Genomic DNA, 26046 nt, shown 5'->3' on the forward strand with positions numbered 1-26046 from the left:
TTCTATTCTATTTGCAAAATACATTTTTGGGAGTCTAAAATGTATATTTCCTATTGACATACTAAAGCTGAAAATATAAATAACCATCTTAAGACAAATGATTTTGTGAAGCATCTTATGTGCCTAAGACCTTTGCACAGCACTGTATATATATATATATATATATATATATATATACAGTGCCTTGCAAAAGTATTCAGACCCCTGACTAATTATCTCATATTACTGAATTACAAATGGTGCAATGAAATTTCATTCTGTTTGATATTTTATTTTAAAACACTGGAACTCAAAATCAATTTTTGTTAGGTGACATTGGTTTTATGTTGGGAAATATTTAAAAATAAAATAAAAAACTGAAATATCTTGCATAAGTATTCAACCCTTGTGCTGTGGAAGCTGCCAGGTTACACCGATGAAAGAAATTGCCCTAACGAGGACACAGTTACTTTACCATTGGCATCCACCTGTGAATCATTTAAGTTGCAATCACATTTTCTGGATAAAAACCCCATTGTTGAAGGATCATTGGTCAGGCTGTGAATCTGAAGGGAAATGAAGACCAAAGAGCATTCCACAGAAGTTAGAGATAAAGTAATAAAAATGCATAGATTAGGGAAAGGGTACAAAATAATATCCAACTGTTTGGATATTCCAGTGAGCACAGTTGGATCAATAATCAGGAAGTGGAAGCTGCACCACACCACCCAGGCACTGCCAAGAAAAGGCCATCCCTCAAAACTCAGCACTCTAACAAAAAGGAAACTTGTGAGAAAAGCCACAGAGAGGCCAACAATCACTTTGAAGGAGCTACAGAGTTCAGTGGCTGGGAGTGGAGTAATGCTGCACCAGTCAACCATATCAAGAGCACTGCATAACGCTGGCCTGTATGGGAGGGTGGCAAGAAAGAAGCCGTTACTCAAAAAGTACCATATGAAAGCACGTCTGGAGTTTGCCAGAAAGTATGTGAGTGACCCAGCTGTGATGTGGGAGAAGGTTTTGTGGTCAGATGAGACCAAGATAGAACTTTTTGGCCAAAACTCAAAGCGCTATGTGTGGCGCAAACCTAACACTTCCTATGCCTTAAGACACACCATCCCTACAGTGAAGTATGGTGGTGGCAGCACCATGCTGTGGGGATGCTTCTCATCAGCAGGGACTGGGCATCTTGTTAGAATTGAAGGAAGAATAGATGGAGCAAAATACTGCAAGAGAACCTGCTTCAGTCCACTAAAAAACTGAAACTTGGGAGGAAATTCACCTTTCAGCATGACAATGATCCCAAGCACAAGGCCAAAGCAACACTGGAGTGACTCAAGAACAAAAAGATAAATGTCCTACAGTGGCCCAGTCAAAGTCCTGATCTCAATCCTACTGAGAATCTGTGGCACTGTTTGAAAATTGCAGTCCACATGCATCACCTAACCAACCTGAACAACCTGGTTGAACAAGTTCTGCCGAGAAGAATGGGCCAAAATCACTTCGTCACTGTGTGCAAACTGGTACATATATGTACCCCAAAAGACTTAAAGCAGTTATTGCAGCAAACGTGGCTTGACCAAATATTAATGTGTGGGGGTTGAATACTTATGCAAGCAAGATATTTCAGTTTTTTATTTTTCATTAAAATATTTCCCAACAAAAAAACAATGTCACCTTACAATAACTGATTTTGAGTTTCAGTGTTTTCAATAAAATATCAATCAGAATGAAATTTCAGTGTACCATATGTAATTTGGTAATATGAGAGAATTGGTCAGGGGTCTGAATGCTTTTGCAAGGCACTATATATATACGGATGGACGGACGGACGGACAGATAGACAGATAGATAGATAGATAGATAGATAGATAGATAGATAGACATGATACTTTTATCAAGTGTATTATAATATTATTCACCATTTCCACAAGGTTACATTGAAATAAATAGTAGGCATAAAGTGCATGTCAGTTAAGGAAGTTACTGTAAGTATTTTCCAAAGGCATGTTGTTAACCAAATTACCTTGAATTTCCAGAACTGATATAAAGCCTTTGCATCATTAAACACACAATTTTGAAGCTCAAACGACAGCTAGAGATAATCTAGTCATTTTCCATGTAGAGCTGGACCTGGTGCACAAGGAAGGCAACATAACAGTCTATAGTTCTAATTTACGCACAGTCTGTTTTGTTGTTTTAGTACTGTAGACCTCAGAGATTCAATAAAAGTGTAAAGTTCATCAAAGTTAATGGATTGGCTGCAGTGGACCCCAATGCAGTCCTTCCACAAAGATGGAAGCAGAGCTGCGCCTTGTGTCGCATTTAATCAGCAGCTCCAGAGCTTTGTGAATTACGCACGGGAGGACAGAAGCGCGGAGGTGAATATTCAGTAGTGCACTCAGGACTCGTTGAGTGCGTAATACGGAGATTCCGGGAACCCCCAGTCTATGAGGACACGCTTGGCTTTTCCTAATGAACAGCTCATCTTCATTTTGATTCGTTTGTGCTTATGGTTTATATTCGCGCACACTTCTTATTCATGGGAGCTCGTACTGTTAGGAATTCATGCTGAGTTTTGTCTTAATGCATGTAAATGGTTAATGTTTTAGATCTGATCTGATCATCTGAATTTTCCACCATTCGTGTAAAGCATTACAAGGAAGACATGGAAGTTTGCAAAGGACGTTTGCTGGGCATCTCGGTGGCCGTCGCGCATGGATTCTTTTCAGGATCGCTCAATATTTTGTTAAAATTCCTCATCACGACCTATAGCTTCACATATCTCACTTTAATTCAGTGCCTGACCAGTGGCACTGCGGCGCTCACATTAGAGGTGTTGAGGAGACTGGGCAAAATAGACATTCCACCTTTCAGCTTTCATTTAGTGAAAGTTTTCGCGAGTGTCTGCATTTTGGCAACTTTGCAGTCCACGTTAACCCTCTGGTCTCTGAAAGGACTGAGTTTGCCCATGTATGTTGTGTTCAAGCGATGCTTGCCCTTGGTGACGCTAGGAATTGGAGTGTGTGTTCTGAAGAATGGGATCCCATCAGCTGGGGTTATAGCAGCAGTTCTCATCACCACTGGAGGAGCTGTATTGGCTGGTAAGAATATGTTGGATATTTATTGCAAATAAATTGTTTCTACCATCTTTTGTCCCAGATGGGGCTTAAAGAAAGAAAGGTTTAAAAGGAATCATTGCTTCCATTTGTGAATGATTGTCCTTTTCAAAAATAAGTGAAAATAACACTTAAAATAACACAGTAGTAACTGTAATACTTATTTGTTACACATATTACATTTTAACACAATAAATGATTATATAAATAATATTAATGTGTTAACAATGTGTTACAATCAAGTCCACAATGTTATAACACAAAGAAGTTACTCATAATAATGATACAAGACTACAAAATTGTATTTAATAAATTTTTGCTTTTTTTAAAAAAATGTATGCATTTCAATTGCATAACAAATTTCCACCCAATTGAACCAAATATCACCTTAATCAAAGTTTTATTTATTTTAAAATACTAGTGTAATTTCATACATTTGTAGTTGAAAGTGTCACATAATACACTCCATTAAAAAATATTTTAAACAGCATTTTGCTTTTTTAATTTTAAATTTTACTGATGCCATTTTATAGCCTAATATTAGTGGAGAGACTACATGTAATATTTCTACTAATATATATATATATATATATATATATATATATATATATATATATATATATACACACACACACACACACACACACACACTGGCAGCCAAAATAATGTACAAATTTTGCTGTTTCGGAAGGAAATTGGTTCTTTAATTCACCAAAGAGGCATTCAACTGCTCACAAAGTATAAATCACTATCACTGTTTGAAAAAAGTATTTTTTGATCAAATCTAGACAGGCCCCATTTCCAGCAACCTTATCCTTGAGTAATCATGCTAAATTGCTAATTTGGTACTAGAAAATCACTTGCCATTATATCAAACACTGCCGAAAGCTATTTGGTTCATTAAATGAAGCTTAACATTGTCTTTGTGTTTGTTTTTGAGTTTTCACAGTACGCAATAGACTGGCATGTCTTAAGGTCAATATTAGGTCAAAAATGGCATAAAAGAAACAGCTTTCTCTAGAAATTCGTCAGCCAGTCATTGTTTTGAGGAATGAAGGCTATACAATGCTTGAAACTGTCAAAAAAAAAAAAAAAAAAAAACCTGAAGATTTCATACAAAGGTGTACACTACAGTCTTCAAAGACAAAGGACAACTGGCACTAACAAGGACAGAAAGAGATGTGGAAGGCCAGATGTACAACTAAACAAGAGGATAAGTACATCAGAGACTCTAGTTTGAGAAATAGACGCCTCACATGTCCTCAGCTGACAGCTTCATTGAATTCTACCCGCTCAACACCAGTTTCATGTACAACAGTAAAGAGAAGACTCAGGGTTGCTGGCCTTATGGGAAGAATTGCAAAGAAAAAGCCATTTTTGAAACAGAAAAACAAAAAGAAATGGTTAGAGTGGGCAAAGAAACACAAACATTGTTCAACAGGATAATTGGAAAAGAGTGTTATGGATCTTAACCCCATTGAGCTTTTGTGGGATCAACTAGACTGTAAGGAGCGTGAGAAATGCTCGACAAGACAGCCACATCTATGGCAAGTGCTACAGGAAGCGTGGGGTGAAATGTCACCTGAGTATCTGGAAAAACTGACAGCTAGAATGCCAAGGATCTGCTGTCATTGCTGCTCCTGGAGGATTCTTTGATGAGAACTCTTTGAAATAGTTTAAGAAGTTCTGAACATTTTTTTTCAAATTGCAATAGTATTTTTTCACGTTATTAATGTCCTGACTATACATTGTGATCAGCTGAATGCCACTTTGGTGAATAAAAGTAGCAATTTCTTTCCATAAGAGCAAAATCTGCCAGTGTATATATATATATATATATATATATATATATATATATATATATGCCTATGCATGTAATGTCTGTATTACACATCTCTTGAGCCTGTTTTATGATCATAAATTTATGTACAGCACACTGGGCACGGTCTGTTTAACTTTGCACCTCGTCACTTTGTTTCTGTGCAGGTGCTGGGGATCTCACAGGTGACCCTTTTGGCTACGTGACTGGTGTTTTAGCTGTGATTGTCCACGCCTCCTACCTGGTGCTCATCCAGAAAGCAAGTGCAGACAGCGATTATGGCCCACTCACAGCCCAGTATACCATTGCCGTAGTGGCCTCTCCTGTTCTATTCATCTGTTCCATTGTTAGCATGGATGCCATTGATATGTGGACCTATGAAGGTTGGAAGAACCCTTTTATCACAGGTATCTTCTGTGCTTGCATCCTCATCGGCTGTGCAATGAACTTTACCACACTGCATTGCACCTATATCAACTCTGCCGTGACCACCAGCTTTGTAGGTGTGGTAAAGAGTATAGCCACCATCACGGTTGGCATGCTGGCCTTTAGTGATGTCACACCAACCAAACTGTTTGTGGCAGGCGTAGTGGTTAACACAATCGGGTCCATCACATACTGTGTGGTGAAGTACCATGAAACTCAAAAGAAGGTGACCTACCAAGATATGGATGAGGCCACCAAGGATGAAGAATTTCCAGGGGAACCTTATGTGGAACCAGACAAGCCTGATGGAGATACGGAAACTCTTCCGAACAATCCTGACAGTGTTCCTAATGGCAGCCTGACTGCATCAGTTGATGGTGATGACCAGGGTCCCATTCGTGAGAATAAAGTTGCAGAATCCATACAACTAGAAAGACCAGCGGTCCAATCAGATGGGGAGCCTACGAGACAGTCTCTAAGCGACAGTTATGTAGGGGTCTGGAGATCCATTCGCACCTTGAAGTTACTTAAGAAAGACACTTTACTTGACAATATGGAGGTTCAAAGTCCTTGATGATTGCTTGCCCGCCTGAAATGCATGTTAAATATAAGTATTATTAAAAACTGATGGTGTGAACAATGTTTGCCTTTTTCTCTCCTGAACATAGTTTTATGAATCACATTTTTTTTAAAGAGGTATAGTCTGTTTATTCATTGAGTAATACAACATAGCATTTTGGAGATTATGCTCTAAACTAAAGTATACGACATTGAAGAATCCCCAATAACAAATGTGCCAATGTTTTGACTTAAAAAAATAATATAAAGGATCATCTGATTTTCATAACTTTCCTCACCAAATGTAGAAAATCAGTTTGAAATGACTTTGGAAAAAATCAAGAGACAGTACAAATATAAATATCTTAATTTAATTGGATTGCTTTTAATTTTGAATGATTATTTTGGTTTATATGTACGTGATGTCTGTGCCTGTAAATTCTGTGTTTTCTCTATGAATGCATTTCTTGAACAGGAGGCAGTGAATTTTCCCATTTGCATGTTGTATGCAATATTAATTGCAAAGGATTTTGTATCTAAATTATGATCTTTGTGTATCTTTAATAATGTGTATAATACATTCAACCCACCAAAATTTTGATAAAACTGCAATCATTTAAAAAAAAAAAAAAAAAAAAACATTTGACTAACAAATAGATGTCCATGATACGGTTTGATTACAAAACAATGTACTGTAGATCTGAAAGCTACATTTGGAGCAAAATGACAGCAGGTTATACAATGTGAATTCAATATCTTTAGAGCTTGTATTGGCTGACTACCAAATTGAATGTTTTCTCATTCCATTACAATGCATTTCACTTGTTTATTTATTTATTTATTTCAGCAAAAGCAGGCCACCATCACCACCAGTAGGGATTGCTAGACTACTGAAGATGGTAAAACTATAAAGCTATAGTTTTATACAAACATTTCTACAAAATGAATGCAAAATATTTACAATTCTGCACATGCAGGGTAAGTTTCTACACTAAAAAAACATGACATTTCACTATTGTCAGTTTTACTTAATGCTCTCATGTTCATATTACTCAAACAATTAATGTAACCATGAGAATTTTACATTAACTGAGTTGATTCAACAACAAAAAAGTGTATTGTTAGCTTTTCATAATCTATTTGCATTGGGACAACATGCATATTTTTTCTTTGGTTAACAGAAACTGGGCAGAGGATTACTAGTACCCAACATGGTTTTCATGGGACTCAACAGGGAGAATAAATGTTCAAAATAAATGTTATTTTATGTGTCTTTGTGTAAGCTGAATATAAAGGGAGACCTGTTAGTGTTTAATGTTTTGTTATGTTGAGATTTAGAAGAATTTCTGTAATGTTGTCGTTTTGGGGTTACCATCATGGTGAAGAGTTGAGGTTGAGCCTAGGGTGAGGACCAAGGCTTTTATCATATTCTGTATATTATTTTATCTTATCCTTTGAGCAATTGCTGTGCTAAACATTGTGATCAAGTTGTACTCAGTAGTACATACCAGAATGTATTTAGCATGCTAACATTTAATGACACTAGCTAGTGTATTATTAAAAGATATTAATTTGAGTTATTTTGACATAACTAATTTTGTTGGGTTTACTTGATTTATTTAAGTTCCCTCTACTTGAAGTATTTAAATTGAAATTACATGTTCGTTTTAATTTAAGAACACTCATTTAAATCATGTGGAACCACTGTCTATGATTGAATCAAGCTCAGCCAAAGAGTTATTTTTGGACAGTAGGTAACTAATCAATAAGGACATTTGTGACTTTCCTTGCTTCTATTGAGGCACATATGATGCTCTATGGAACTCAAATCATGTTGAATAATATGAATCATCAGGTTTTGCACAAACTTGCTAAAGGGGGACATACCACATAATGTACAAAAAAATTCATGTTCATTTTACTATTCAACTTTTTCACTCAAATTTTTATGCGGATATAATAATATTATTTGTAATACAAAAAAGAGAAATGCAAGATACAAACATTATCACAATAGACTCAAAGCTTTGAACTCTTCCAGTTCCAGTTACCATTGCGTTAACTATTTATTTAGAAGAATAGCATCAGCTAAATAAATACTCTAAACCAGACTTGAATGAACTAGACTTCATAACCAAAACAACCTACAGTATTAACTGTTGTTACATTAAAAAGTACAGAGAAATGCAAAAGGTTTAATAGGCAACCTTTATTTTAAACACCCCATGGATTAAAATCTTCTTTACCAAAGTAAAAGCAAATAAACTTCTCATGAGTACCAAGTGCTTTTGTTATAATGTTTTAAGCGATAACAGCCAGGGCACAGAATGGAGCATTATCTTCTTCACTTTGCTCAAGGCATTGTATGAAAAGACAATTTGCCAGACAATATAGCACAAACCCTCAAAACCAAAGTTAATGTCATGCTTCAGGCCACTGCAGTAAAGATGTTCTGCTTTGTGATGTTGTACATATCACATGGCTTTTTGATGAAGCATTGGTTTGCTTTTGGTTTTGACTTGTGTTCCCATTCGTAAAGCGATTTATGGCCAGTGGAAGGTTAATTTAATGTTCAGTGGCCGTACGAGACTATCAGATAGATATTTCCAGGACAGATTGTTCTTTAGATGAATGATAGCAGCTAATTTCCACTCTAAACATGCAACATTACAACAATATAAAATACACAGTACCTGTATTTTATATTTATAGCTATAAATTCTGTCTGAAAATCTTTTTATTATTATTATTAACTAATGCATTTGGGTCATTGCTGTTTTATGGAGCACTTTCTCCTCTGATATTTATTTATTTATTTTTATTTTTTTATCAGCACATTCAAATCTTGGATGGAAGTGATTTGCAAAGCATTGCTTCATCGGATTGGAGTCCACCACTTTGCCTTCAAATTAGTTTTTCTCTCTTCCTCCCTCTCTCAATCTCTCACTTTCTCCCCAGCAGAGTAACTTGAATACAGAAGCTTGGAAAAGGACACACTACACTGAAGTGCTTGGACATGGGCCACTAAATTTGCTAGACTCGCCTCTGGCATTACAGAACATTTAAGAAATATTGTTGGCACAAATGCATGATAATAATAATAATAATAATAAAAAAAATAAAAATAAAAAATAAACTATGATAGTATAACGCCATCTAGTGGACAAAAGTAACAGATGTTCTCCACTACCTATCGTGGTAATTGGTACAGTTTAGCAGTATAAACTGAGGGCACTAATAATTATATCTATTTTTAAAACTTTAGCGTAGGCTATAATTTATTGATCTTGTGAGATTAAACAGATTTTAAAGCTAAATTTAGAGACCCTTTTAACATAGACTTTCAGTAACTATCATTAAATCCTAGATCAGCAGTTTATGAACATTCACCACTGGACCAGCCAAAAAAGCAAAATGCACCCATGAAATATCTGAAGCTCTTTCTCCAAACTTTCATTTTATTCCCCTGACAATTTAATATTTTATTTTATTTACATTTATTTAATTGTATTTATCTATTGGTGCTATTGCCTTGAAAGTTACTCTGTATACACATTGCAATCCCACATTGTGTTTGTTTGTATATATTTAAATCTTTCATGTTAATAAAAAGACCATCACTGTATCGGTTGTTTCAGAAGACAAATAATATTCAGAAATGTGTAATTATTTATCCGTTTAATTAATTACCTACTGAGCGTTATATAATATAATATAATATAATATAATATAATATAATATAATATAATATAATATAATATAATATAATATAATATAATATAATGTGCAGTGAGGAACTGAAGAAATAAACGAAAACGCGCACATTGTCCCTCTACGGACACAGTAGCTCTATATTCGCATGACGTCATTCAAACGGGTGGATTTGAAAGTCGGGCGCGTTTTTCAGCAGCTGTGACATTTATCTCGAGTGTAATTTAAATTATTTACATCATACTGCACATGTTATGTATCATTACTGTACTTTTTACTCTCATCGATTTGTGTATACCGTGATAAATTAAACTTGTGTTTTAAGAGTGTCTTTGTTTTTCGTATTGTGGCAATGTAAACAAATGATCTAATGTTTCTTAATTTTAGAAAAATGGAGGCCAGCAAACAGTCGCCTTGTGCCTTTAAAACACCTTGCAAGCCTGCAAAAGTGAAAAGTCCAGGTAGAGTTGTCTTTAAACTTCTGATTTTCTGATTTTAAAGTGCATTTAATGTAATTTAAATTCGGCTTTGTCTTTATTTAAATGAGTTTCTCTCCCATCTTGACTCAGATATTGTGATCTGTCTCTTTTGGACAGTATGGAAGTTTTTCCATAATAAATTATATGTATTTGTTGTTAGCCAGTGCATGTGGGACCCCAGTCACCATTCCTGCCTCTCCCTTCATGAAGAAGCTTGGCTGTGGGACTGGAGTTAATGTCTATCTCATGAACAGGTAGATCCATATTTGAGCCATATTGCATTACCTACTCCATATTAGTGAAATAGAAAAGTTTAAACATCTATGCATCATAAGCTATGCTTAACCTGTCTGTACATCAGGATGGGTAAGCAGACTCATTCGCCATGGGCCATCAAGAAGATCAACAGCAAGTGTGCAAAGAGTCAGATGAATGTCTATCAGAAGCGTCTGTGCGAGGAGGCAAAGATCTTAAAAGACCTGCACCACCCCAATATCGTTGGTAAATATTCCTTTGTATTATCAATGGCTGAATGTCAATGTGAAATGCAATTTGTTCCTCATTTTACTTCCAAAATCTGATCTGAGGGGAAACAGGATGTTTAATGAGAAAAAAATTTTTAGTGAGAGAATTGATTGAATCGTGACAAGTGTCGGTAGTTGGAGTGAAGGGGTTGAAAAGTAAGAGGAATTTGTGATGTCATCTGAAAAAGGAAAGTCATTTGAGAGTTAAAGTTATTACATTTAATAAAAGATTACAAAGACAGACGTTTCCTTTACTTGGAATAGCGTGCACCATATGGAGGTATATTTAGATGTTGACTAAACTGTCAAAAGTTTCTGTGAATTAATCTATGTAAAATGATTATATCATTCAGACATGGCTGATCTTTACTATGATTTTCTATACTCAGGCTTCAGAGCTTTTACCACAGCAAAGGACGGCTCGAAGTGTTTAGCGATGGAGTATGGTGGCGAGCAGTCTCTAAATGATCTCATTGAGAAGAGAAGTGAGGAGGACCTACAGGCATTTCCAGTGGCCACTATTGAAAAAGTGGCTCTTCATGTCGCACGTGGCTTACAGGTGTGAACATCATTGGCAGACAATTTTCCATCAATGATCCTATCGATAGAGATAACTGCTTTTTATTTGATTAGCACTTGCAATCTTGAGCTTGTATTAATGTGTACCTTAATTATTTTCCTTCAGTACCTGCACAATGAGAAAAAGCTTTTGCATGGAGACATGAAATCATGCAATGTTGTAATCAAGGGCGACTTTGAAAGCATCAAAATTTGTGATGTTGGTGTGTCACTCCCACTGGATGAGAACATGCAGGGTATGTCAAATTTCGATATTATGTTTCCCCTTTCTTATGATAATTTGAGAGATAAGATGATCTTCTTTGGTATTTCTCAGTGAGTGACCCAAAGGCCCGCTACATTGGAACAGAGCCATGGAAGCCTAAGGAAGCTTTGGAGGATGGAATCATCACTGACAAATCTGATATCTTTGCATATGGGCTCACGCTTTGGGAGATGATGACTCTTTCTGTGCCTCACCTGGAGATGCTTGACACTGAGGGTGATGATGTTGATGGTAATGCAATATCACACAGACCAGCTTTACTGTTTAAGCATAAGCTCATTTCCAAGTCAAAACTGCAATATCAAAAATGTTTTACCATGTAAAGAATAATTTTAATAGTAGGGAACAATTGGGGCTAAAGGTACATTTTATTTTATTTTCTCCCAATACACTAAATAGCAAAAAAAAAAAAAAAAAAAGTACCACAGCACTTTCCTAAACACCTGTTTGTCACGATGCACTGTAAAAGTTTCCTGATCCATGAGTTCATTGTGTGTAATGTCAAAGATTGATTTTGAGGCAATTTTAAACGTTGCAAATTCGGGGACCTGGGTAGCTCAGGGAGTATTGACGCTGACTACCACCCCTGGAATCGCGAGTTCGAATCCAGGTTGTGCTGAGTGACTCCAGCCAGGTCTAATAAGCAACCAAATTGGCCCGTTTGCTAGGGAGGGTAGAGTCACATGGGGTAACCTCGTTGTGGTCGTGATTAGGGGTTCTCGCTCTCAATGGGGCGCGTGGTAAGTTGTGCGTGGATCGCGAAGAGTAGCATGAGCCTCCACGTGCTGGGAGTCTCTGCAGTGTCATGCACAGCGAGCCACGTGATAAGATGCGTGGATTGACTGTCTCAGAAGCGGAGGCAACTGAGACTTGTCCTCCGCCACCCGGATTGAAATGAGTAACCGCGCCACCACGAGGACCTACTAAGTAGTGGGAATTGGGTATTCCAAATTGGGAGAAAAAAGGAGAAAGTAAATCAATAAATGTTGCAAATTCATGTAGCTAATGAAAATCCCAGAAATTATCACATTTATTTGGAGACAAAATGCTTAATTTTCTTCCATTGTTTTGTTCAAGGTGATTAAATATATTTGGGGTAAAAATCCCCCTTGTTGCAGGGGCTGAAGTCCCCCATTAAACGCATTGTTTAAGTGGTAAATGTTTTAGTGGTAAACTATAAATGTTCAAAGTGGGCTCACGTTGACTGATCTAATCACAGTGGAGATTGATTCGTTTATATTATGTTTAAATTTGTTGAGTTCCTGTAGCTCAGCTGGTTGAGCATGGCACTAGCAACGCCAAGATCATGGATTCGATTCCCAGGGATCGCTAAGCAAGCATAAAAGCGTCTGCCAAATGCATAAGTGTAAATGTTATACAATACTTGAGATGTTATGAAATGCTAACTGTGTAACCAGGGAATGATGCACCCTTTTCTGAAGTAGTCATTTTGAATAAGCATTATCTTAATTTAAGCATCTTGCTGTCTCAAAGTAATTTACATTAGTTGACAAATTTTGCACTATAACTATAGTCCCTATAAATTATATTAATCAAAACAACACTGTTATATTTCTCATTTTCATGCAAATTATGCTGCTCCATCAATTTTCAGTAAAAAGAAATACAAAATGTTATATCTTTTGATAAAAATTTTTTTTACCAGAAAATTGTCCTTAAGGTGTGACTTTAGCCCTGTTGTACCCTACATTGAATGCCCTTTTTCTATAGAAGTTCTGTTTTACAGTTATTTTTGGGTGCAGTAATTGTTGTCTATAAATTCAGATGCTCATGTGACGAACTCTTCATTTGATGTCATTAAAGCTGACACTGTTGATGACAAAACAATGGATTTTTTTTGTTTCAAAGTACATTTTTACCTGAGTGTGTGTCCTGGGTTAAAAAAAAATAATTTTTTTTTTGGTGAGGATCACATTTTTCTTTGAAGTGCCTTTTATGACCGTTTTATATTTTTCTTAGATGACTCCTTTGACGAGGAAGACTTTGATGAAGATGCATATTACGAGAGACTGGGGACTCGACCAGCTTTGGATTCAACCACTCTTGGTGGAGCTCTTCTGTCTCTGTACAGAGGAAGACCCTCATAAAAGACCCTCTGCAGCTCACATTGTCCAGGTGCTGGAATCCAACAGCCAGCTTTGTAACAAAGACAGTGAGGTCACTGTAATTGATTAATTATGTATTACTGTTACTGTTTTACTTGTCATTTTACTTCGTGGGTTATTTGTCACATTGTAAATACTTTGCTGTTAAGAAATGAATCATAATGTACTCTTGACATTTATGTTTAGACAAACTGTAGAAACTAGTGGCTGCAGTGCAATTTGAAAAAAATAGCGTCCGTATTTTGAACTGTTGTCTGTATAAAAATCAGCAAACTAACAAAATTTGACAGGCTAAATGAATAGGAATTTTCCTAAATGTTATGCCAAACTGATTTTAGACAATTCATGAATGAAATTCATAGTTCATCACAATGAGTGTTATCTACAAATACATAACATGTGAATATGATAATTTATTAAAAGAACAAACTCATAAACATGGCACTTTTCAATTGAGATTTTTTTTTTGTTTACTTTACAAAACTTTAACAAGAAATCGATGACAGAACGTAAACCGTTCCCTTCATATGAATTAATGGAATCACATCAAAAACAAAACCTCAGTCTCAAGAGGAAGACAAAGATTTTCTCCAAGTACAAAGCAGGAACAACGTAGGGGGACATTTACCTTATAAACAACATTTGAACATCTAATAATTTCTTTAATCCATTCAAAACATCCTCAACAACATTAACAAATGCAGTCAAACTAAAACCTAAAAGAACATTTTCTTTTAACTGACAAAGTTGTACACCAGAAATGTTGGTGTCCCGCAATACTTTGTGGCAAACAGCTTGCCTTCAGGTGTAGGGTCAGAAAAGGCGATTTCCTCCTTGGTCAGGTGGCTTCCATACATGAAAGAAGTTCTAAATCAAAACAGAAACAATTGTTATACACACACACCAAACTTGTTTATCCAAAATCCCATCTAAAAGGTCATGATTTCCTAAAGGCCAATCCTAAAATGTTTAGTACCTGACAGTGTCCAGCATTCGAGTGCCGATGCCCTGCCTCCTCAACAGACTGAAGACCCAGATGCGACTGACGCCACAGATTGCTTTTTCTGGCACGGTGGAGCAGCACCAGGCTCTGTGGTGCTCCATGAAGTCCTCCTTGTTCATGTCTTTGGGATTCTCTGGCTGCTCCAACACCCGAAATGCCTAGAAAATCCAAGTACTTAGAACCTCGCCCAACAGTCATATGATAGCTCCAAAGAAAAGCGTAAACCTCCATTCAACTTACCCAGTTTGTGTTTGATACATAAAGATGTATCCAATCCTCACAGCTTTCAAATAGCTTTTTTTTTTTAAATGAAAATCTATGTTGGTGGTTTTTGCTTATTTCCAAGTTTGAGGCACTGTCTAGACCAGGGGTGTCAAACTCAGTTCCTGGAGGGCCACAGCCCTGCAGAGTTTAGTTCCAGCCCTGCTCTAAAATGCCTCCTTGTAATCTTCAAGCACTCCTGAAGACCTTGATTAGCTGCTTCAGGTCTGTTTAATTAGGGTTGGAGATTAACTCTGCTGGACTCCAGGAACCGAGTTTGACACCCCTGGTCTAGACTATAGTGATGGCCTAAATGTATGAACTTACAAATGTAAACAAATACAAACTAACCTCAGGCTTTAATTCAAGACAGCATAAATACTTTATAGTTGCGAAGACTCACCAGTCTAATGTTCTCAGCCACCAGACATCCCACTACCATTCTGTCACTGTTAATGAACAGGTAGGTTTTAGCTGAGCTCGGGCTGCTGAGAGTGACCTGCTGGAAGCCCAGTTCACTGTCCGCAATGCGTCTCACATCGTCTGCCTGAAACGGAGCAGTATAGCTTATAACATTTACCTGGACAGAACTTGTGGAGAGTTACCACATGCTTGAATGTTCTATAAGCAGGCACTGAGAGCATACCTTTTTAGTTGCATATTTTGGATCGTCAGGAAGAACAAGAATGATCTTTCCATCCCAGAACTCAGCCACAACCCTCTCTTTTTTCCAGCCCTAAAAATGGATACAAATATATGCAAAAATCACCAATTCAGTTACAATACAATATGATGCTACAACTTCTGGACTGCACTGATCAGCATCAAGACAGCTCACCACAAACTTAATAGTGTCCAGGAAGCGCTGATGGAACTGTGTGTGCTGGAAGTTGTCCTCTGGACTATCTGTGCTGTAGAGCATGCCACAGGAACCACAAGTGGTAGCACCAAACTGTTTCTGACCAGCATCCTACATAGTAAATGAAACATTAACCAGTAAAGTCAGTATCACTGACTTATTTCTGTCTATTCCACTTTCTACTCACAATGATGAGCTGGTTATCTGTTTGCTTCTTCATCTCACGTCTCATGACACTCCTCTCTTTGGCTTTGAGAGCAGGGGTTCCAGTCAGTGCAGATGGGGTGCTGGTGTTGAGCGGAGGTGACAAAGTTCCTTTTTTCTGGGATCTAAGATAAAAGACAATAAGAACTGATAGAGGCTAAAAAAAAAAAGGGCATATATTTTCAAACATGGAAACATTATGCAAGGAGGAGTTCTTATATTGCATGTGGAAACAATGCATGTTGACTGTCTTACCTTTTAGAGCCAAAGATGGGATACAAAGATGACCCTTCTAAAGACAAAAAATAAATCATATTTAAAATAATGTAATACGATACAATCAGGTGAACCTTACGAAACCAGTCAAGAACATGTCCAGGTTAAATTTCAAATCGCAAAATCAAGGAGAAAACAATAAGAACATGTATTTTGCAAAAAGATAAAATTTTAAGTCTATATTAAGATCAAACTTATTTGCATTGTGACAACATTTTCATGACAATCAAGTATCCACCCCAATTTTCGTTACAGTAAAAGGAAAGAAAAAAATTAAATAATCATGCACATACTGATTTTGAATTACAGCAATAAAAATCAGGGCAGAAATGTGGTTAGTTGACATGAAAATGTCACAATACCAAAAATAAAAATCGTACTGGTATAAAAATAGGCTTCATTTTCTTTCTTTTTGGGGGGGGGGCAATGTGACATGGACACATTTAGTAAGATTTAAAGGTGCACCCATTCATTTTCATCCTAATTACTCCAAAAGAAATTAAAAGTCATTTTGAAAAATATACGTAAAATCACGAGCATTCGTGAGATGAAGACTCTACTCGTATCAGTAACCTTATAAAAGCCGTTTAAATCTACACTGAAAGAGTCCCCTCATGGGGGCTGCCACGTTATGATCACATGACCAGCCGAATAGTACTCGCTTAATCTCAGTAACCACCCTGTTACTGGACACTTTCACTTATAGATTCAGTTAATCATGGGTGACTGTGAATAATACATTGACAAAGGCATCGGCTACTGAAAACCATTGTGTGTGAATGATGCTGCCTCCACACCACTAGGTGTCAGTGTAAGTCCAAGACGATATATAAAAAAAGTGCACCTTTAACCTTTAATTTTTTTACCCATTAAAAAAGTTTAACTCCTAAAGAAATTAATTGTAATTTTGAAATATATGTATAAAATAATGAGCACTCACATGAGATGAGGACTCATATCAGTATCCTTATAAAATCTGTTTTATTCTACATGGGGCAGGGGTGCCCTCATGGGGGCTGCCATTTTAGAATCACATAACCAGCTGAATACTACTCGCTTTGTTATTGGACACTTTCACTCTTGGATTAAATTAATCATGGCTGATTGTGAATAGTGAATTTCCAAAATGGCATCTGTAACAGAAATCTACTGATTTTGAATGATGCTGCATCCACACCACTAGATGTCACTGTAGGTCCAAGATGACAAGAACAATAAAAATACTAATAAATGTTAAAATACCAATTTACTTAATTTAAGCCTCTAATCAGAAAAGTAGTTCCTCTACTGTATTTTGATTTTTTTGTATTATTTTATTATACCTTCAAAGGAGTTGTGATCTGATGAAGGCATGTCACTCACATCACACACCGAATCAGTTTTTCTGGGTGAGTTCTGGAAAACCTTTTAGAGTTACAGACAGGGTTAGGAGATACAGATGCGAAAGCTTCACATTTGAAATTCAGACGATTGAATTACTAAAACCTACCTGGCTAGCACCTTCAGAGCAGCAGGATTTGTTGGGGCTAACAGATCTTCTCAAAACCACCTTTAATTCTTTTGTAATACCATACAAACCAGCCAGTTCACGAGGGGACATCTGCGCAGGACTCAATGCCACCTGTGCTGACTCACTGGACTCAGCAACTTCATCGTTGGCAATTTTACTTGCCGTTTTGGGCACTTCCAGGTGCTTTTTTAAAAAGACGGCATGACGGACTGGAGAACGCTCTCCTGGTGCTGTTGTCACTACTTTTTCCTTTAAGGACTTCTGAGCATTGGGTTTGTCATAGCTTGAAGATTGTTTGGGCTTGTTTTGAGCAGATTTTTTGAACATTGAAGTTGGCTTCTTTCCAGTGTTGAAGAACGCTGCTCCCACAACAAGCTTGGGTTTGCCTTTAAATTTCATACTGTTAAATGTAAAAGGGGCTTGAGGTCGCTCTTGCATGCCCTTTGATGGATTCGTTTTCACGTCAGACGGACTTTTTGTCTTGGGTTTAGCAGTGAAGTAACCTTTCAGATTAGACTGGGGACCGGTGACTTTATTTGGAACCTTATGCACTGTTTTTTTAACAGGGTACCCAGCAGTTGAAGAGGAGTGTGATGTATCTTTGCTTGAGATCAATGGTGGAGATTTGGCTTCTTTTAACAGTTTCCTTTCAAGAGGGGTGAGATATAGAGGTTTCTGCTTGCTGTAGAAGGACCCTGCACGCAGAGTTGTTTTGCGTGGCGAGGCTCTTTTTGGGGGAGACTCTAATGAAAAGAACCTCTGCATCTTTTTGGGTGTACTGAGAGAATGTGATGCGGCTTGAATCTTTTGGGGTGATGCCAAAGAGACAGGAATATTCTCTTTTTGTCGAGTGGCCCGTCTCCTTGGAGAATTGTTCGGGCTTATTATGTGCTTCTTAGATGGGTTACTGAGGGAGGGTTAAAAATAAAATAAATAAATTAGTTCACACTCAGTGTCAAAAAAAAAAAGCAAAAAAAAAAGCACAGAACATTTCAAACATCTGATAAAAATGCATTACATACCTCTCAGCGTCAGGAGAGCCATGCTTTCTTTTTCGGGATAACATCCTCAAATCACCTGAAATATGAAAATAAAATAGAAAATATATGATCATGCCAAAGCATATTTCACTTCACAGACTTCAGTTACATGTTGTATAGTATTATCTTTATATCCCATTCATGCTTACTATACTAGCTTAGTAAAAGCTCTGAAGTACTTTATATCCTCAGCTCACTTAAAATGAGACTACTGACAGTACTTTAACTATACACCTCAGCAGTACACTCCATAAAGAAAACTGTACAGGTAAAGCCCAATTATAATGTACCAGATATATTCTGAATGCACGACCTTTTCAAAAACGCGGAACACAAAACTCTTCTAATACAACATAAGTAACACATCACGAAAAGATGTCAAATAGACAACTAATCTTGCAAATGCTTGAAAAACATTTGATCAACCTCACAACATTTGCCTTACAAGAACCTCTTTGCACCTTTTTAAGCGCGAAGATGTCAACAAGCAGCCCCTCACAAAAAAACTCCTCACTCAACACTAAACATGAAACACCTCACCAAATATTGCAACAGTAACTATACAGACTGATTATAAACCACTTACCAAAGACAACAAATACTGCTCGATTTTCAGTTTGGTGTCTGAAAACCCGTCCTTTACACAAATATCCGCGGCAAATGTCTCTCAGTTTCTCCCGCGATCTGTTTTGAAACAGCGCGCCAAACTTGTGTAACTCGTAAGTGGCGCAAACGGAAACGGAAACGGAACCAGCGTGTGTTCGTGGCAACTTCCGGTGGCAATTTCTGAATGTTCTTGTTTTCGTCGGAATGGATTTTACAGAGGACATGTGCCTCTAATATACATCATTATAGATCCCATTTACCTCTAATGTGGTCTTAGGTCTTTTTTTATTTTAAGTGTAACCTTCTAAAGGTTGTGTTTGAGGAAAGATGGTGTTTTACTTTACAAGCGCTGGTGAGTAGTGAACTACTGTTTGCTCTGTTGATGTCAACAATGAGAGTATAAACACTTTTACCTGGCTGTAAATTGTGTTATGACATCCTAAAATAGTTCTTTTATATAAGGCGGCCCAGCAATATATGCCTATTAACCACAACTGTTTGTACACCACCCTTTCAAAAAAAGTACAATGGCAGAGTGATGATATTAGATGGTAAAACCATGGTACTGTTATGATTACCATATTCATATACCATGGTATTTACATGGTACAACAGAGTACTTATAATTACATAGTAAATGTGCAAAAGGTATATATATATATGTATGTTGTGAAAAAGTATTTGCCTCTTACCAGTTAATTCTATTTTTGTGTATTTTTAATACTAAATTATTTTAGATCTTCAAACGAGATATAACATAAAACAAAGCCAACCTGAGTAAACACAAAATACAGTTTTTTATTGAAAAAAAAAAAAAAAAAAAATTCAACACATATCACCCATGTGAAAAACTAAATGCCCCTTAAACTTAACAGCTGATTGTGCCACCTTTAGCAGCAACAGCTGCAAACAAACGCTTCCAATAACTGGAGATCAGACTTTCACAACGCTGTGGTGGAATTTAGGCCCACCACATTGGAGGGTTTTCGAGCATGAACTGCCCGTTTAAGGTCCTGCCACAGTATCTCAGTCGGGTTCAAGTCAGGACTTTGACTAGGCCACTCCAAAACTTTAATTTTGCTTCTTTTGAGCCATTCAGAGGTGGACTTACTCCTATGCTTTGGATCATTGTCTTGCTGCATATTCCAGTTGCGCTTGAGCTTCAACTCACGGACTGATGACAGGACATTCTCCTTTAGGATTTTCTGGTAGAGAGCAGACCTTAAGCAGCAAAGCATCCCCACACCATCACACTACCACCACCATGCTTGACCGTAGGTATGTTCTTTTTGTGGAATTCTGTGTTTGATTTACGCCAGATATAATGGGACCCCTGTCTTCCAAACATTTCCACTTTCACAACAGTTCGACGGAGTCTCCCAAAATGTTTTAGGTGTGTTCTGGCAAAATTCAGGCAAGCCTTAATGTTCTTCTGTGTTAGCAGTGGTTTTCACCTTGCCCCCCTTCCATGGATAGCATTTTCGGCTAGTGTCTTTCTGACAGTGGAGTCACGAACAGTGACCTTTATTGATGCGAGAGAGGCCTGCAGTTCCTTCGACGTTGTCCTTGGCTTTTTTTGGGACTTTCTGGATGAGTCGTCGCTGTGCTCTTGGAGGAATTTTGGAAGGTCGGCCCCTTCTGGGAAGGTTCACTACTGTGCCAAGTTTTCTCCATTTGGACATAATGGCTTTCACTGTGGTTCTTTGGAGTCCCAGAGCCTTTGAAATAGCTTTGTAACCCTTCCCTGACTGATGTATTTTAATCACCTTTTTCCTCATCATTTCTGGAATTTTTAACCTTGGCATAGTGTGCTACTGTGTAAGACCTTTTATCCAACTTCATGCTGCTGAAAAAGTTCTATTTAGGTGTTGATTTGATTGAACAAGGCTGGCAGTAATCAGGCCTGGGTGTGTCTAGTCCAGCTGAACCCCATTATGAATGCAGTTTCATAGGTTTGAGGATTTAGTAACTAAGGGGGCAAATACTTTTTCCACACAGGTCCAGTTGGTATTGGATAACTTTTTTGCTTCAATATATAACATTATCATTTAAAAACTGTACTTTGTTTACTCAGATTGCTTTTGTTTTATGTTCAATTTAGTTTGAATTTGTGAAATGATTTAGTATGAGATATACACAAAAATGGAAGAAATCAGGATGGGGGCAAATACTTTTCCACAGCACTGTATGTGTATACACACACACACACACACACACACATACACGTGTGTGTGTGTATATATACACACAGTAGTGGCCAAAAATACTGGCACCCTTGGTAAATATGAGCAAAGAAGGCTGTGAAAAAAAAAATCGGCATTGTTTATCCTTTTGATCTTTCATTAAAAAAATGCACAAAAATCTGACCTTTGATTGAAGTAAAACAATTGAAAGAGGGGAATATCTCATTATTAAATAATAGTGGTGGTGGCATAGTGACAGTCATCACCATTGTGTCCTTGAGCAAGGCACTTAACTCCAGGTTGCTCCAGGGGGATTGTCCCTGTAATAAGTGTACTGTAAGTCGCTTTGGATAAAAGCATCTGCCAAATGCATAAATGTAAATAAATATTTGTCTCCAAAACATGTTGGCCACAATTATTGGCACCCCTAGAAATTCTTATGAGTAAAATTCCCATTCATATTTTAAATTTTTTAGTGCACCTGGATGACTAGGAACATGAAATTGTTCAGCCATGATTTCCTGTTTCACAGGGGTATAAATATGAGGTAACACACAGGCCAAATTCCCTTAATCAGCAATCACAGTGGGTTAGATTAAAGAATATAGTTCTGATGTGCGGCAAAAGGTTGTTGAGCTTCACAAAATGGGAAGTGGCTATAAGAAAATAGCCAAAGCATTGAAAATGCCCATTTCCACCATCAGTGCAATAATTAACAAGTTCCAATCAACTGGAGATGTTAAGAATCGGCCTGGAAAAGGACGTGTGTCTGTATTGTCTCCTCGCACAGTGAGGAGGATGGTTCAAGTGGCCAAAGAATCTCCAAGGATTACAGCTGGAGAATTGTAGAAATTATTTGGGTCTTGGGGTCAGAAAGTCTAAAAAAATAAAAGAAATAAAAATAAATCAGACATCACCTACTTCACCACAAGTTGTTTGGGAGGGTTTCAAGAAAAAAAACCTCTGCTCTCATCCAACAACAAACTCAAGTGTCTTCAGTTTGACAGACACTACTGGAACTTCAAATGTGACCAGGTTCTATGGTCAGATGAAACAAACAAAAAAAGCTTTTTGGCAGCAAGATGGGTTTGGCGTACACAGAGATGAAGTACCCAATGCCCACGGTTAAATGTGGTGCTGCATCTTGAATGTTGTGGGGCTGTTTTTCTGCCAGAGGTCCTGGACATCTTATTCGGATACAATGAATCATGGACTATATCAAATACCAACAAAAAAAAAAAAAAAATCAAAACCTGGCTGCCTCTGCCAGAAAGCTTAAAATGGGCCCTGGTTGGATCTTCCAGCAGGACAATGATCCAAAACAAACATCAAAATCAACACAAAAATGGTTCACTGACCAAACATTTGTGGGATGAACTGAAGAAGAGAGTCCACCAATATAGATGTCAGAATTTGAAGGATCTGGAGACATTCTGTATGGAGGAATGGTCTCAGATCCCTTGCAAGGTGTTCTCTGACCTCATTAGGCATTATTAGAGAAGACTCAGAACTTTTATCTTGGCAAAGGGAGGCTGCAAAAAGTATTGAATAAAAGGGTGACAATTCTGGCCAATACGTTTTGGAGAAAAATATTTATTTAATAATGAGACATTTCCCCTGTTTCAGTTGTTTTACTTCAACTAAAGGTTAGATTTTTGTGAATTTTTTGAATGAAAGATCAAAAGGCTAAACAATGCAGATTGTTTTTTCACAGCCTTCTATGTGCGTATTTACCAAGGGTGCCAAATTGTTTGGCCACTACTGTATACATGAATTAAATTGAATACTTAAACATATTAAATTTGATGAATATGTTATATATGAATATGTATGTATATATATATATATATCTTTTGCACATTTATTTATTATATGCTGTTCCAGTTCACCCCAAAAGTGATCAGTGGGGTTCAGGTCTGGGCTTTGTGCAGGCCAGTCAATTTCTTCCACGCCAGACACAGTAAACCGTTTCTTTATGGACCTCACTTTGTTCACAGGGGCATTGTCATGCTGGAACAGAAAAGGGCTATCCCCAAACAGTTGCCACAAATTTGGAAGCACACAAAGCCCAAGCCATTACATAAAGAAACATTAAGATTTTTCTTTACTGGATTTAATGGAGTAACCAAATTCGTAAATTAGAAGGGGGTGTCCACAAACTTTTGGCCATATAATGTGTATATATGTATATATATATATATATATATATATATATATATATATATATATATATATATATATATTAGTCATCAAATTTAATGTTTTAGTAGTAAATTAAATATAAGTATATACAGTATAGTATTTATATATATATATATATATATATATATATATATATATATATATATATATATATATCAGTTATTTACTAATAAAATTTAATACAATAAAATGGAATTACATTTGATGAAAAAAATAATATTTTACATATATATTAATGTAATAATAAAAAATAATTTATATAGAACAAATATTATTTATTAATTAATTAAATATGTATAAGTATTAAATTATATATATATTACATTTGATGAAACCAAATGTAATAATCAAATGAAACCTTAAAAATTGGCATGTTTTCTCTTCTTTTACAGTTGTCTCACCACACTATACCATCTACATGGGTAAAGACAAATATGAAAGTATGTACTGATTCTCTCATCAACAATTGTATTTTATCCTCTGCTTACTGGCCAATGACAGCTGTTTCCCCCCCCCCGCCCCCCAATCAGATGAAGATCTTATAAAATATGGATGGCCTGAAGATATTTGGTGAGAACAATTTTAGTATTTGTTCAGTTAGCTACTAAAATCAGATGCTGTGGTATGGTATTCGTGTTATAGTTCAAGTGAACCTTCATGAATGTTTTTGTGGTTCCAGGTTCCATGTGGACAAGCTCTCATCTGCCCATGTATATCTCAGAATGCCCAAGGTAAGTTTTTGTTCTTAAAAATATTTTCTTTGTTGACAACGTCACTTCATTTAGATATTTCCTTGACTGAAGGGTATAACGATAGAAGACATACCAAAAGAGGTTCTGATTGACTGTGCACAGCTGGTGAAAAACAACAGCATTCAAGGTACAAGCTTTGTTCGAGGAAAAACATCAGAATTGTTTTTAACACTTACGTTTAAGTTGTTTTCAGATAACTGTTTTATTTTCAGGTTGCAAAATGAACAATATTAATGTTGTCTACACACCATGGAGCAATCTGAAAAAAACTGCAGACATGGATGTCGGGCAGATAGGATTTCATAGACAGAAGGAGGTATGATGAAAGATTATTCAACAATCTGCTTGAACTATTGGGAATGTTATTTCTGTAGATGTAATAACACCGTGCAACTTCAAATCTTCTAAATAACTGCAAATCCTTTATAAAATACCCAATTACTTATGAAAAACCTTAATATCAACAGGTGAAAATTGTGGCAGTAGAGAAGAAAATTAATGAAATCATCAACAGACTGGAGAAAACGAAAGAGGAGCGCAATCCTGATCTTGCAGCCGAGAAGGAGTCTAGGGACAGAGAGGAGAGAAACAAGAAGAAAGCTCAGATACAAGAGCAGAAAAAGAAAGAGAAGGAGGAAATGAAGAAGAAAAAAGACATGGAGGAATTAAGGTGCTGTGCATGTCTGATCGCCATTCAGTGCTTGCACATTATGAATTGAAAAAATAATTTATATCAGTATATCAGTCCTCTGAAACCTTTGTTATTGAAAGTTGCATTCACAAACTGAAAGTGTGGCAGTGTGTATTTACCTTGTTGTACTTACAAAATCTGCCTGTCTTTTAGGAATTATTCATCACTTATGAAGAGTGACAACATGACCACAAATGAGGTAATATGTCGTTAGTGCTTACAGCTGAAGTAACTTTTTGAAACCAGCTTAACATGCATAGTAGTGGAACAAAAATTATAAATTTTAGCTTTACTATTCTGCTAAATATTAACACTGTGCTACATGATGACTCAAAATTATGTTTATGCAGGATGGCTATGATTCAGATGACTTCATGTAAAGTAATGGATCTGCGATAAAGAAAACCAGCATCTTTCCCTACAGTATCTTAAAGTTTGTCAGTGCACGTTCAAAGGAGCTCAATGTGCACTAGAGGCATCGAAAATGTATGATCTTAGGAATGATCGGAAACCGTACTTGTGCCAATAAAGCACAATGCCAGGACTTTTCTAGAGCAGTTGGCTCCACCATTCCCTTGAAAATATCAATAAAATAAGTAATGTAAAGAAAAGAATGCTCTGTAAATGTCAAGATTGAGTAGACTGCTCATTAAACAAGAATTTGGAGAGTTCTGATTCTGTGTTAAGTTTTGTTATTGCTCTCAGTGAATGAAAGATATTCACTGTGCAGATTTGTCACTTATTGATGTGTACACTAAGAACTAGGTGGTATTTGTGATTATAAATGATATACCTTGCAGGAGGGACAGCATAAATGATTGAACAACAAGCTCTTAGATTTTTATTCCTTTGATGTTGTACAATAAATACATCT

General features: G+C 36.7%; 4 protein-coding genes across 4 annotated transcripts; 3 read left to right on the forward strand and 1 right to left on the reverse strand.

Annotated features, from left to right (window-relative positions):
* The first annotated feature begins 2256 nt into the window (after positions 1 to 2256).
* Positions 2257 to 7348, forward strand: LOC127416058 (solute carrier family 35 member D3-like). Its single transcript, XM_051655173.1, has 2 exons — positions 2257 to 3083; positions 5085 to 7348. The coding sequence occupies exons 1-2, from the start codon at positions 2648 to 2650 to the stop codon at positions 5915 to 5917; spliced, it is 1269 nt and encodes a 422-aa protein (XP_051511133.1). The 5' UTR covers positions 2257 to 2647; the 3' UTR covers positions 5918 to 7348.
* Positions 7349 to 9747: 2399 nt separating this feature from the next.
* LOC127416067 (lymphokine-activated killer T-cell-originated protein kinase homolog) lies at positions 9748 to 13881 on the forward strand. The gene is made up of 8 exons (XM_051655184.1): positions 9748 to 9831; positions 10000 to 10073; positions 10252 to 10345; positions 10453 to 10592; positions 11005 to 11174; positions 11301 to 11430; positions 11511 to 11690; positions 13440 to 13881. The coding sequence occupies exons 2-8, from the start codon at positions 10004 to 10006 to the stop codon at positions 13565 to 13567; spliced, it is 912 nt and encodes a 303-aa protein (XP_051511144.1). The 5' UTR covers positions 9748 to 9831; positions 10000 to 10003; the 3' UTR covers positions 13568 to 13881.
* Positions 13882 to 13978: 97 nt separating this feature from the next.
* LOC127416047 (N-acetyltransferase ESCO2-like) lies at positions 13979 to 19445 on the reverse strand. The gene is made up of 11 exons (XM_051655155.1): positions 19325 to 19445; positions 18721 to 18775; positions 17678 to 18605; positions 17511 to 17592; positions 16168 to 16204; positions 15896 to 16037; positions 15688 to 15819; positions 15496 to 15585; positions 15253 to 15396; positions 14562 to 14746; positions 13979 to 14452 (listed from the first exon to the last, which is right to left on the reverse strand). The coding sequence occupies exons 2-11, from the start codon at positions 18762 to 18764 to the stop codon at positions 14320 to 14322; spliced, it is 1917 nt and encodes a 638-aa protein (XP_051511115.1). The 5' UTR covers positions 18765 to 18775; positions 19325 to 19445; the 3' UTR covers positions 13979 to 14319.
* A 51-nt stretch (positions 19446 to 19496) lies between these two features.
* On the forward strand, positions 19497 to 25840 carry LOC127416077 (coiled-coil domain-containing protein 25). Its single transcript, XM_051655197.1, has 9 exons — positions 19497 to 19696; positions 24122 to 24169; positions 24260 to 24299; positions 24409 to 24460; positions 24533 to 24608; positions 24694 to 24797; positions 24949 to 25151; positions 25326 to 25371; positions 25523 to 25840. The coding sequence occupies exons 1-9, from the start codon at positions 19672 to 19674 to the stop codon at positions 25550 to 25552; spliced, it is 624 nt and encodes a 207-aa protein (XP_051511157.1). The 5' UTR covers positions 19497 to 19671; the 3' UTR covers positions 25553 to 25840.
* Positions 25841 to 26046: the final 206 nt, after the last annotated feature.

The sequence above is a fragment of the Myxocyprinus asiaticus genome, chromosome 25 (genome assembly GCF_019703515.2).
Source record: "Myxocyprinus asiaticus isolate MX2 ecotype Aquarium Trade chromosome 25, UBuf_Myxa_2, whole genome shotgun sequence".
NCBI classification, from domain to species: Eukaryota; Metazoa; Chordata; class Actinopteri; order Cypriniformes; family Catostomidae; genus Myxocyprinus; species Myxocyprinus asiaticus.

What these genes read in the sequence shown, in the direction of transcription:
- LOC127416077 (XM_051655197.1), top strand. Translation starts at nt 19,672, where the DNA reads ATGGTGTTTTACTTTACAAGCGCTG. An exon ending in GGGTAAAGACAAATATGAAA is followed by an intron (nt 24,170 to 24,259) that starts GTATGTACTGAT and finishes CCCCCCAATCAG; the next exon opens with ATGAAGATCTTATAAAATAT. An exon ending in AAAGACATGGAGGAATTAAG is followed by an intron (nt 25,152 to 25,325) that starts GTGCTGTGCATG and finishes CCTGTCTTTTAG; the next exon opens with GAATTATTCATCACTTATGA.
- LOC127416047 (XM_051655155.1), bottom strand. Translation starts at nt 18,764, where the DNA reads ATGTTATCCCGAAAAAGAAAGCATGGCTCTCCTGACGCTGAGAG. An exon ending in CAGATAACCAGCTCATCATT is followed by an intron (nt 15,820 to 15,895) that starts GTGAGTAGAAAG and finishes TTTACTATGTAG; the next exon opens with GATGCTGGTCAGAAACAGTT. An exon ending in TGGACACTATTAAGTTTGTG is followed by an intron (nt 15,586 to 15,687) that starts GTGAGCTGTCTT and finishes ATCCATTTTTAG; the next exon opens with GGCTGGAAAAAAGAGAGGGT.
- LOC127416058 (XM_051655173.1), top strand. Translation starts at nt 2,648, where the DNA reads ATGGAAGTTTGCAAAGGACGTTTGCTGGGCATCTCGGTGGCCGTCGCG. An exon ending in TGGAGGAGCTGTATTGGCTG is followed by an intron (nt 3,084 to 5,084) that starts GTAAGAATATGT and finishes GTTTCTGTGCAG; the next exon opens with GTGCTGGGGATCTCACAGGT.
- LOC127416067 (XM_051655184.1), top strand. Translation starts at nt 10,004, where the DNA reads ATGGAGGCCAGCAAACAGTCGCCTTGTGCCTTTAAAACACCTTGCAAG. An exon ending in ACTGGATGAGAACATGCAGG is followed by an intron (nt 11,431 to 11,510) that starts GTATGTCAAATT and finishes GGTATTTCTCAG; the next exon opens with TGAGTGACCCAAAGGCCCGC. An exon ending in TGAGGGTGATGATGTTGATG is followed by an intron (nt 11,691 to 13,439) that starts GTAATGCAATAT and finishes TATTTTTCTTAG; the next exon opens with ATGACTCCTTTGACGAGGAA.